Source organism: Malurus melanocephalus, unplaced genomic scaffold, assembly GCF_030028575.1.
Source record: "Malurus melanocephalus ecotype Western Australia unplaced genomic scaffold, MMel_1.1 scaffold_112, whole genome shotgun sequence".
Taxonomy (NCBI): domain Eukaryota; kingdom Metazoa; phylum Chordata; class Aves; order Passeriformes; family Maluridae; genus Malurus; species Malurus melanocephalus.
The window spans coordinates 892387-904731 of NW_026623344.1; the positions used below are offsets into that span (position 1 = coordinate 892387).

At 37.8% G+C, this 12345-nt stretch overlaps 1 protein-coding gene across 1 annotated transcript in view; it reads left to right on the forward strand.

The window, feature by feature from the left end:
• The window catches only part of BCAT1 (branched chain amino acid transaminase 1), a 55931-nt gene that overhangs the window by 8472 nt on the left and 35114 nt on the right, over positions 1-12345 (forward strand). The window contains exon 2 of the mRNA XM_057369513.1: positions 6313-6384. Within this exon, the coding sequence (XP_057225496.1) occupies positions 6313-6384 (72 nt within the window). The remainder of the gene's footprint in view (positions 1-6312; positions 6385-12345) is intronic.

The window sequence follows — 12345 nt, forward strand, 5'->3', positions numbered from 1 at the left end:
TTTCACAAATAAATTGTAAGCTATGTTTTATGCATCTTTAAATCAGATGTTGTTTATCTGTAGAACTGTTTCAGAATAAAAATACAGTCTGTGTAACTGATTCTGCAAGGAAAATCAGATAAATTTTTATTGTGCTTAGGCTCATTTTTGCTGGTATAACTGTGCAGTTAAAATGCATCCTGCTTAATTTTACTATAAAAAAATTCTAATTTAGTATCTGGCATTATAGAATACATGAGCAAAGAGAAACGTTGGAGAAAACATAATGAGCACAAGCTTGTCATATAGAGCAAATCCCTGTTACAATGCCAGGGAAAGGATGTGATAGCATTTATACCCTTTCTTGTCAGTTTGATACAAAAGATCTCATATCAAAGAATTGGGCCTAAACACAATAAAACTGTGGTGCCTTTCAGAATTTTCATTTATTTTGTTTGAACAATCACTATATCATATAGCCACGAGACACTGTCTAGTTAGAAAACAGGCAGATGAATTTATAGGTCAGCTAGATGCAGCTGGTTTCTTTAACGTGTTTTTCTTCATGCCATTCTAGCAAACAATGCACTTGTTAAAAACCTAATTAATGCTAGAACGGACAAACAAACCAACAAAAGAGTCACTTAGAGCACTGTTCATAGGAATKAGAGATGGAAGAGCTCCATTAGGTCATCTGCCTCTTCCCCTCATTGTACAGGCTGTTTTCCCAAATCAGAAGGGAAGAGCCAGGAAACTGTGAGGACAGTAAATGGCACTGGGGAGTGACAGAGCAACRGGAGGGTCATAAGAAGGGAAACAAGAACAGTGTGAGCAGTGGGCTTTGAAATCAAGGTTTGAGCATGCTGCACTTGGAGGTCATTTGTGAAGATGATTAGAGTACTTGCCTATTTCTGCGAAGAAACTAGGAGGGAGAGTTATATGGATGTGCAGGAAAATGTGTTAAGACAAAACTGACTATTGAATAAAGAGGCACCATGCAGAGATTACCGCTGCTTTATGCCCTTTATTGGATGGGGCTGGTTGGAGGGAGGCTCTCTGTATTTTTCAATTGGGAAGGATCACGTTTTAGGCTCCATATTATATGGCTGTAATTCACAGCTCATGTTGCAATTTTCTTCTGAAATATCTGACAAAATAAATTTAGCCTGAAGCTAAATAGATCCCTGGTCAGGTTTTCCTTAGGGTTGGTTTCTACAAATTAGTTTATTWTCTATTTCTGCTGATCTCTTTCTTGCTTTAGGGTTCTTGATAATTTGGCTTGTCAAGTACATGTTCCTTTTGGACTTAAGAAGTAGYTCTCCTTCACTTTGCCTAGCCTTGCTGCCTTTCAGGTGAGGTGAGACAAGCTTTCTTGTACATCAGTTTAGGCATTACTGAGCTTACTCAAATATTAATTTAAGTACTGAGTCAAAAAATTGGCATTAGTTCTATAAGAGGTTTTGCACCTGCAATGGCTTTGCTTTGCAAACATTGTTCTGCATTTATTTGATCTCATGAAATCAACTCTGTCTGCTTTTGCAGTTATGATATAGCTGTAAATGGTACTAAATGTGAGTCTTGGATGGACTAGTTGAATATTTCCATTTCTTGATGTTTTCTGTTTTAAGATTTTTCTAACCAATAAATTGTGCTTATATAACCTGAAATGTTTTTTATTTAAGTGTAATAAAAATAGCTTGTTTAAAAAGGAACATATTTCAGTTTTAGTCAAACTAATTAAACTGYTTTAAATTAAAGCCAATAAACTGCTCAAGTCAGGGATAAGTGCCTACACAGTCTTCTGGACTAATTTAATTGCAATCTATTTCAATTCAACCTTATTTTATGCACTGCAGCTTTCTTGGACATASAATCTCTTGTATATTCTAAGCTCTGATGCCTTCATTGTGAGGCGAAATGATTATTAAATAGTGTGGAAGCTTTCTTTTTCTGCTACAGTAGCTGCCTTGTGTTTTTCTTTGTTGTGTGCTGCCATAGCACAGCCTGTGTTTAACCAACATTAGTGCCAGCCCAAGGCTGAACAAGCAGCCACAGTAAGGTGATAATGCCAAGCTGACAAAGCATCAGGGAAGATCTATGTAAGGAGGAACAGTCTTTAAAAATGTATTGAAAGTRCAGACATCAGCACTGTAGATTGTGTAAACGACCCAGCCCAAAAAATGTCCTTGGTGACCCTTGCATGGTGGCACAGATGTGTGCATGTTCATGTTCACATACCTACAATATAAAGATAGGATTAAAATGATTTTATATCATRCAGCTATTCCCATGAGAGCTGAGATAAACATGTCTGGCTGTAGGTTTCCATAAATGAGCTTCTTAAACTCTGTAATTCTTTCACAAATGTCATTAAACAAATATTTTTTTTAGTTTATATTAAAAATAGTATTATATGACTTGGCCCTTCAGCAGTGTCTCTCTGACAGCATGTGGGTTTTTTTTGTTTTGATTTGGTTTTCGTTTGTTTGGGTTTTTTTAAGCTGTGAATATTATTACTATTTTTTTTTAATTCATCTTTTATGTGTTGTGGCTGCCAAAATGTTTTAACATTTCCTAGGGACTGATARAAACTGTTTTGAGGTAATGAAAGTCTTTTTATCTGACTGTAGAAATACACAGAATAGATGGCTTTTSTGCATATTAGATTCTATTTTATACCTGGAGCAGAAAGGCAGCTGATTTGTATGGCTGTGAATGACCAAGTACCTGTCATCACACACCTCATTTGGCTTSCCTGTAGGCAGTACCAGAGTATGAGTCATATATTGGATTTATTGATCTGCTKTATTCCTACAATCTGGTAAGTGTTCTAATTTCATTATCCTTCCAGTGCAAATTACAGCATGAAATATTTCTTAGACATTTAGCAGCCAGAAGCAGGCATAGGGAAAGAGCTGGAAGACASTGTTTTAGTTTGGAGAAATGTCTGAGAAAGGATTTTCTTAGTTGAAAACTGTCTTTTGTGTGACTTCTGACTGAGAGAAAATTCCTGATCTGTCTTTTCTGGGGCCAGATGACTGCTACATAGGATGGTGTTTTTATAGCAGGACATGAAGTTGCTGTGCAGTCTTTGCTGTGTATCTGTGGCTTATTTGGTTTCTCTAGGTTCTTGTCCTCCATGAATAGCCAATGCTTGCCCAAAAAAGCACTGTGTGCAATTCTGTAATAGGTATGAAATTAGATTTTCAGATGTTCCCTGTCATTGGCAATATTCTACTGAGGCATTTGTGCTGTTGATGAAATTCTCCTTCAGAGTGATAACATYGGAGCTGTCTGTGGGGAATTTGACACAGATGACTGGTGAAACCAAAAAAGATGACTAAGGCTTTGGTGAATCTGCAGATCTTGAGTTGCTTTGAAAAGAAGCCAGTACKATTTCCTAGCTGAAATTGTGAGCTTTGTAAACAACACTTTCAATTTATTTCTTTACTCTTGCCTTCAGCTAGGGAAAGTCTTCTGTTCCCGGGTGGTGAAAAGAGTTATCAAGCAACAGGGAAAATTAAGTAAACTCAGAACTGATTAAAGAATTAGTTTTCTTTGAGAAGGAGTGACAAAAGTACATGGCATATAGAGGTAACTGCAAATTTTTTTGAGAACAGGTGACTTTTTTAATAAATGATCTCATACACTATAGATTAAAGAAATGCAGCTTGTAGCTGAAGTTCATGATGATGAAGTTTCTGGTAATCTTCAGTTCCTGTTTCATAACTGCAGATGAGCCATTAAGATAATAGGGTAGCTAAACCCCAAGCACAGCAGTTTGGCAAAGCACTTGGTGGAATTGCAGTGCATAGAACAGCTGTCCCAAACAAAAACAAAAATGCTGATGCCTCTGCTGAGTGTCTTAAAAGCTACCAAGCGTGAAGGCATAGRAAAAGCTAAGGCACACTCATGTAGTCTAGGAAGCCTGGGGATTTTAGAGAGGAGATTTTGTAGCAGAGGGATGAATAAGGAATTTCTGTAGCTGAAGGATGAATGATCTGACTGCATAGAAGTACAAAGATGTGCCAGAGACAATAGGGAAATCATTGACTGCAGCATCATGATTCTAAAAGGTGTTGAAGATATGAATRCCTAGTTCAGCCTGGGGACAGGAGGGGCAGGAGTTGTTCAGGTTTGGAAAAGCTCTAGCAGAAGTGCTGGTGACAACTGTTAAGACTAAAATTTGCCAAAAGTGCCTAAATTTTGCATACACAAATACCACCTGTGGTTTACCTCTGCCTTATATAAGAGGTAGACTGGAACTGAAGTGCTAGTGTGAGGGAGCACTGTTATCCTKCTGAGTGTAGTGTGACTATTTCTCTGTCAATGCTAAAGAATTTTCAATGATCATTATAGCATTAAAATCTTCTCAAGACAGAATTACTGCTCACCAGGTCTTTATTTCAGTAGTGTTTCACAGTGATAAAATAACATACAAACCCTGTCATTTAACCTAGTTTAATCTAGTGTAAGACTTCACACTTTTTTTCCCTCATACAGGCTTTACAGTAATGTTAGATCAATGTGTGTTCTCAAATACTMTTCTAACTCAGAAGCAGTTACATCTACCAGAGAAAATATTATCTCAGCAATAYGACATAGGAAATAATGTCATGCTTGTGTAATTGCACAGCAACTTGAGACATTATTGAGTCACTTTTGAGAAGATGTTGACTCAGTGGCTCAGATGTATCTTTAGGATAACMTGAGTGTTTTAATAGATGCAGTCTTAAATCTACCATGCTATTAAACACAAAGGGCAAATTTATGCTTGGCAGGTCTCCCTTRGAAATGTTGGCACTAAACCAGGGAGCAATTTTCCCTATTGCATTTAGCAACATGTTTCAGATTTATATGCCATGGAGCCATTAAWATATGACTCCATCAATTAGAAAGTAATTGTGGTATTTCTTTCTAGTGCTGAGGGATTAACTCAGTTTAATCTCAGTGTGGTTAAMAAAGGCAGTTAGCTACTTGTTTTAAATATGAGTTAAATCTGTAAAAAATAATGACTTCATGGAGAACAGGATTGGCCCCATGGCATGTGCCCAGAAATTGGGCTGTTGACTTTACTGAGTTCAGTGRCAATCTTGAACTGAAGGGCAAAATGATGGAGCCCCCAGGGGCTGTTCCTCTAGGTGGTCTGTACTTGAAATTCACATACAAGCTTGGTATCTTTAAAAAAGATCATGAAAGAGAATATTAAACTGTATACAGCTTCAGTCCTCTTTGTGTTGATGCCAACATTTGCTTTAGGGCAACTTCATAAAGCAGCAACAGGAAGAAACTGAAGCATAATGGTTGAGTACTTGTCAGTATTTACTGTCACCAATAATTACTATTAGAAAATCCAACTTGGCATAATGGATATTAGACAAAAGCCAGCAATGGAGCTGGAGCTCCTTGAGATATTCTTGTTCCACAGCTGGCACTTCCCATCCTGTTAGCTGGTAACCAGCAGGCTCTTCATCCTAATTCATTGTAGAGCAAATAAAAATCAGTTGGCTCCATTCATCTGCAGAATACTTTACTACTGTAAACTGATGGTGTTGKGAAGAATTTCTAGAATTTTATCAGTGAATTTGGAAATATTTGAAGAATGACAGGGAAAGCAGGGGACAAAACAGTGTCCCTTGCTTTGGGTAGCACTTTAGTCCTGCTTGGGTCTGCCGCAGAATGCCTGTRCACACTGCCAAAGTCTTGTCTCTCTGGAGTTGAAAACCCTAACCTTTAAGGCAAATAAAATACGTTTTAAATGAAAGAGAAAGCATACTGGAATATTGGAAAGAAATTTATGATCTCTCTTGGCACGTTCTCCTTTAGTGGATGGGGAAGGTCCTGTAACCACGATTGCTTGCCTTGCTATAGAGGGTTAGAAAAAAAAAAGAGGAACAGAATGGTTAAAGCTGAGCAAAATCAGCAGGAGGGATGTGGGGGGCTCCCTGAGGGGAAGGGGGAGAGGAAGTGAGATCTCCTGTGGCTGGGAGTTTGCCTTTTACTTTTAGTGGATATCAAGGCTGATCTGTGGAAGGCCCATTGAAGATACTGTTTTTTTGTTGKTTTTTTTTTTTACTTTTACCATATTATGCAAAAAAGGGGAAAAACCATGTTATTTGCCTTTTGTGTGTCACGCTTCCAGGCCAGTGATCCATGTGGTCCCAGCCTTGGCCCCACACTTGGAACAAAGTCTTTGGACAAGCTTGGRAACAAAGTTGGGACAAAGTCTGATGATTCGATCCAGTCTTTCCCTGAAATGAATTAACTGAGTGTGAATTACCTCCCTTTGCAATGTGCATTGAATTTGATTTCTTCTGGTTTTATTTCTTCTAGGGCTGCCAGAACGAGTGCACAGGCGGAGGATGTTCYGGAGAAACAGGAAAGCAAATGAGTGAATCTTTCAAGGTATGTATGAATGGTCTTCAGAAGAAGGTTTTTCCACTGAGTCCCAAAGTTGCAGAGGTAAGGATTTCAGGACTCCAAAGCACTGCAGCTCTGGAACATTATCAGCACTCCACGACAAACAGGGATATGATAATAAGGAATGTTGAACAGCTGCCAGGAACTGACATAAAATTGCATCCTTCTCTTTTTATTTTGATCTTATGTTTGGAAACGAGCTCAGTTAAAACATCAGTCTTCCTCTGCCTTCTTCCTGAATGCAGTGCTAGTTACTAAGAGCTCATTTAAAACCCTTTATGGATACAGATGTCAGTTTCCCATTTTCTGTTGAAAGTGCAGAGCCTGTCAGCATGTCCTCCTTTGAATTATACATCTGTCCTGACTTCGTTTTTTCCTGCCTTTTATAGATCTTTTGTCTTTATAAATGTGTGACGTAAGGAATAATTATTTTTCTCTYTTACTCCCTGATTTACAGTCTTTAAAAAAGCCTCATCTATATTTTATACAAATTTAGAAGTACTACTCAGAAAAACTCATGTTTTTTCAGCAGCTCCTTTCCTGTTATTTCTGACTGTTGGCAGCAGTACGAGATGAMATTACAGTGATACACTTTGTGTCATGTTCTTGATTTTTTTTTGGGCAGTACCACTGCTGTGCAGTTTTCTGAACTGCGCTAAAGTAATTATTTTCCCTTCAATTGTCAGGCTTTAAGCAGATAAGAAAAATTAATGCTGTAATAAATATGTTGGGCTCTTTGGTAAGGTTTGTTCTGATGTTGTTTTCATTGAAAACAGCAAAGAAATCTTGAGAGTCCATGACTACAGAATTTCACCRTGTAGCAACATGCCATTTAATTTCTATTTCCTCATTCTCAGCCCTTTCCAATTCTTCTCTTCCTCATTTCTTTCTGTTGTGTCTCTCTGGCAGTTCTGACCAAGGAGGAAAATTCAGGATGACTTTTTAGCCAGAAGGTCTGATTTGAAAAATGTTGACAAAACCAGGCATGCAGCCAGTTTTGAAACCCCAAGAATTTGCAAGTCTGGAGTGCAGGGTTTTGTGAATTCACCCGCAATAAATAGATCTCAGTAGATTCATTCAGCAGATTGTGCTGGTGTATTTGCAAACAAGAATTGCTTTACAGAGAGGAGACTCTTGTGTGACCAAACTGAATTGTATCTTTCACTCATTGAGGCAATCCAGAAGGAAGACAGAGTGGCAGCAAACTCTGGTAGTGTTTGGGTCGTGGGTGAACTTGGCATAAACTAAAGCAGACTTACGGCAGATTTAATTATAACAGCAGTCAAGCAGGTGCCTTACCAAAGCTCCAAATACTGGGTGGCACAAAGTTGGATTTAGTCCAGGTTCCTTTSCATTGATACTTGTATGTCAGACAGAATGGCAAATCATTGTAGTGGAGAGGCTGGGTGAGGGGAAAAATACATTAGCAGGTGGGACAGATGGTCATAAAGGGAATAATGCTAGGAGAAAGCAGCTGGCTCAGGCTGAAGTCTAATTTGTAAGACTTCACTCGTGCCTTATGGCTCTGTTTCTGAAGATTAGCTGCAGTCAGTGGGGGGTAGAGCTTTCTAGAAAATGCTGTACTGTGTGAGGTGTGTGTATGAAAGTTAAGGTGAGRATATAGATCCTGGTTGTAGTATCATGCATTGTGTCTAGCCTCCTTAACGTCATAGTAAAATTAAGAAGAAAGACTTCATAAATGAAGGAAAAAACAGCAACAGAAAATGAAATAGCCTGGATTCATTCTAGGGAACTTCACAAACRTTTTTGTGGAAGACAGTTATGGTTACCATTGCAGAAACTATAGCTAATAATATTTCAAAGGAATCAAGCTGGCCCATGGGGCTGACTGTATTGAAGAAAACTGCAGTTTTGTGCCAGTAACCTAAGCAATCCAAGATTGTGGGGATGTAGAAAACAGGGTATGGTTTTGGTTAAAGCTTACATAAAACATATTGTTTACAGTGGGTCGTGCCCAACATTTGAATGCCAGATTAGTCTTCTGAAGATGTTTCTTTCTRGAATGCAGTGCTGTACTTTTTAGGTAGGGTGAGCTGCTTTAAATTTTATTGCAGTTTCTGTCTGAATTCGAAAGGTGGACTCAGAAAATCCCTGTATATTGGGAAGGAAGGAATGAATATTACTTATAATTTCTGGCAGGCAGTGAGCCTCTCTGCTGCTTGCTGTTCTCTATTCTCATGGACTTCTCTTAAGGCAACAGGTCAGAATTGGTGTTTCCTTCATCCTGACTGCTACTGAGTTACCCTAATTTGACTCAGTTCTGCAGTTAAAAATCTCATCCTGCAGAAATACAGTGGTTACAAGGCATTTAAAGGATGGCATTTAGAATTGACACRTGAGCAGTGATCTTGGAACAGCTGAGAAACATTGAAGGAAATAATGATKATGCTGCAGTTTCCTGTATTCTAGAAAGTGCCAAATCTCCAGGATTTATCTATCAGGCTCCTTCCATGAGAGTGAAATCTTCCTCCCTCCCTCAACTGTTGTATGCACATACTAATATATTTGTTTATTTAAATATCCCTAGTATCTTCAAATAATATTTATATGATGATGGTTTGTGACCACAACCTAAAAGGTTGTAGTTTTTTCCTATTTTCATTATTGGATCTCTGGGAGGGGAATATGAAACGAGTAATGGAAAGTGCAGTAATCCTTTGTACCACTAGATGCTTTTTGGAAAGCTGAATCAAGAAATGCACATATCTGGTTTTGTGCTTATATTGCATCCCATAATACCACAAAATAGCAAACAATTATRTTTAAGGCATAATTAATTTTATGACTAAAAATCTGGTAGTTTCTTTAATACATTCATTCTGCTTATTGTGCTGCCGCAAGAAACAATGAATGTTGTTTGGAGAATGTAGAAGTCTGTTTCCATATGTAACTCGGATTTGGTTTCTTTTAATGTGTGAATTAGCTCTGACTTGGAATTCCTAACACTTCATGTTAAGAAAATAAAGGCATCTGTGATGCCTTTTATTTCTCTCATATCCAGAAAAATGATTTTATTTGTATGTAGCCTTTTGTCTTGGAATATGTTTTCCTTTTGAGATACAAGGAGCACTTAAAAAGAGTATTACCTACTCCTATTATGTTTCTCTGAGTTTCAGTGATCTGAAGCCGTGGAAAAATTGGCATCTCAATGGTGCAAAGTTCAGTTATTTTTACTTTTTAGCAGCCTCTTTAGTGTGCCAAAGTGGTGCAGACTTTCTAGGAACTTTCTAGAGAATACTGGCTAGTCTGCTACACCAAAGCAAAACAGAGTAGCTGTGGCTTACAAGTGGATCTGGACTGAGTTGCTGAAGTGAGGACCTGTGGTGGCAGAATGAGAAATGTTTAGYTGGGAGTTCTGCGTCTGAATGGTTGCTGATGCTACTCTAAAAATCTGTGAGTGCTCCCAGAGTTTTCTGCAGACAGACCCAACCTTCCAGGCTCTGAGCCAGTGGAATGTGAGCCCATGGCAGACTGGAAGCTGCATAGGCAGGTTAGTGCAGTGCTGTGCTCCAACTGGTGATCCCTGTTGCCATCTTGGATTTGCTAGACTGAGTACAGTGCTGTGCTAATATGCTTGGCATGGCTTCCAGTTCGAAGCTATCTCACCTCTAGCCAGGTAATGTGGTGAGTATATTAAATTTTCTACAGTGATGTATGGTTTATTATTTGTTTCTTGCATTGCTATGATGTTTTAAAGTCCAAGCCATGAATTAGATGACACTGTGTTAAGTATAGTACAAATAGAAGATATTTTCCACTCTCCAGGTRTAAGCCTACAAAAAAACTCCAACCAGAATCTGTCAGTTTTCCCACAGAATCTAAAGCTGTAGTGTATTTTACACTAGACAAAACTGAATTTTTTTTTCCAGTGCAGGCATTTGTGGTTCAGATTGAGAGATTGCCARTGAGTTTTACTTCACTGTGAGCCATAACCATTTTTATACTACGTGGGCTATGATTTGTGTCAAATGCAGTGAGATACAGGATTCCTTGCTCTGGGAACTGGAAGAGAGAACAATCCATTTTGAGAAAATATATAATTTTAAGCTTTATTTTGGAAAACTGTTTTATATGTGAAAAGTCTGTTGGCAGTGATAAACAATTCTCTGGTCCTGATTTTTTTAAAGATGAAAATTGTTTGTTCAACAAACTTTCTTGCGTAAGTGCAAAGAGCCAAAAAAACCCAAACTAGTCTAATTTATGAAACACCTTCCTAAAGTCTAAACTAATTGACTGTATCACATTAGCATGTTAGTGTCACAGGGTGAAAGTTCCACTCCTCGAAGAGTTTAGGAAGTACAGAGCAGTTTTCCTTTGTTTTCATTTTATAGGAGCAGTAGGTAAAATTACTGACATGCTCAGAGCATATGGATCAAGTGAATGCCTAACTAATTTTAAATGAGGAAATGCACACTGTATAGTTGCTGTATTACCTACAAGACTAACAAATGTGAAGCAATTTACAGGATTTATATACTTTTAAATATGTATTTTTTCCTCCCCACCTTGTCCTCAATTTGTTGTTTTCTACTGACATCAATAAATTATTCACCTGCCAAAGCGTATTTGCACCCAGTGGGGCTTTTTGTCATATTGTTGACTCTTCAGGAGTTTTGAGGGTTAGGTGGAGATATTAGAAGAATACCCTGCATTGCCATTTTAAATTTTATATTAGACTYCATTTTATATTTTGCTTGAAGAGATAGAACATTGCTTCTATATTAAGTTGTATGGGGAAAGATTTATTATATAAATGTAATTACACCTTGATGCTGTGATGAGCAGTAGCTCCCCAGAATGTGTAGTATAGGAGATCTGCTCTTAYATAAACTATCTAGAAGCTGTTAGAGACAACCAATGGGATAGCTGTGTATGTGTGTGTGTAACAGGATACAATAAGAATCTTCAACTATTTTGTGTCTTAGAACCTTAGGTGGTCCAGTTCATTCTCCTACTGAAAGTGGGGCTCTCATCAGTACCACAGCAGGACATTTGTGGCTTTGTCTGCTGAATGCAGTGCTGGGCTGCTCTCTTAAAGAATTTTTGTTTTCCTGGTGTTCAGTCTGATCCTCTTAAGCTAAAACTGTGTCAGTTACTATTTAGTAGGTCATCTCTACATCTCTAGGTAGTGTCACACATCTTTCAGTTATCAGAAAAGAATTTGGGATCTGTGTCAGCTCCTTTCTTTTTCAGCTTGATGGCAAGTGGTTCTGTGTTTCTCTGCAATTGGGTAATGTTCTTCAAGTAGTTGAAGGCTTTTAGTAAATAGAATTTCTAAGCTGTAGTAGAGGAACTGATTGTCCATTATCTGAAGATGAAGGATTTGCAAATAAAGCTAATTGTCTTCAGCAAATAAAAGGAGCTTTTAGCCAAGATAAAAGGAAACTGCTAAAAAAACAGCCATAGGCAGTTTGGCTGAGTTGATTTATAGCACAAGAAAGTGACGCTTTTTCACTTTTTTCATTAGGAACTTAAGATATAGTTGGTGTCTGTAAAAGCACAGAAATTATACTGGAATTTTGGAGTTTGCATTTAGCTTGTGTTGTTTTCTGCATTCATTTTTCCCAAGGTAAAGAATTGCTTTTAAAATGCAAGGCTTAGCACCAGTCAGTGATTCCTAAAGTAAACTTATAAATTGACTCCAAAACTTAGCAAATGTCATTAATGCCATTCTGATATCATGCCCCCAGTTTTGATAGTAAATGTTTTCTTTGCTTTGAACACATTTGAATGGAAGCTACAATTTAGGAAGAAAATTAAGTTAGGTTGGTTTGGTTTTTTTTTCCATAGGATTCTTTTGGCCTTCCTTCTTTCTTTTGAAATTGTATTCTAACTTTCCATGAACTAACAGCCTAGAGAGTTGGAAGAGGTTCATGTTAATCCTGTATTTAGAACCTGTTTCTAAGAAAGTACTGAATGGACTGA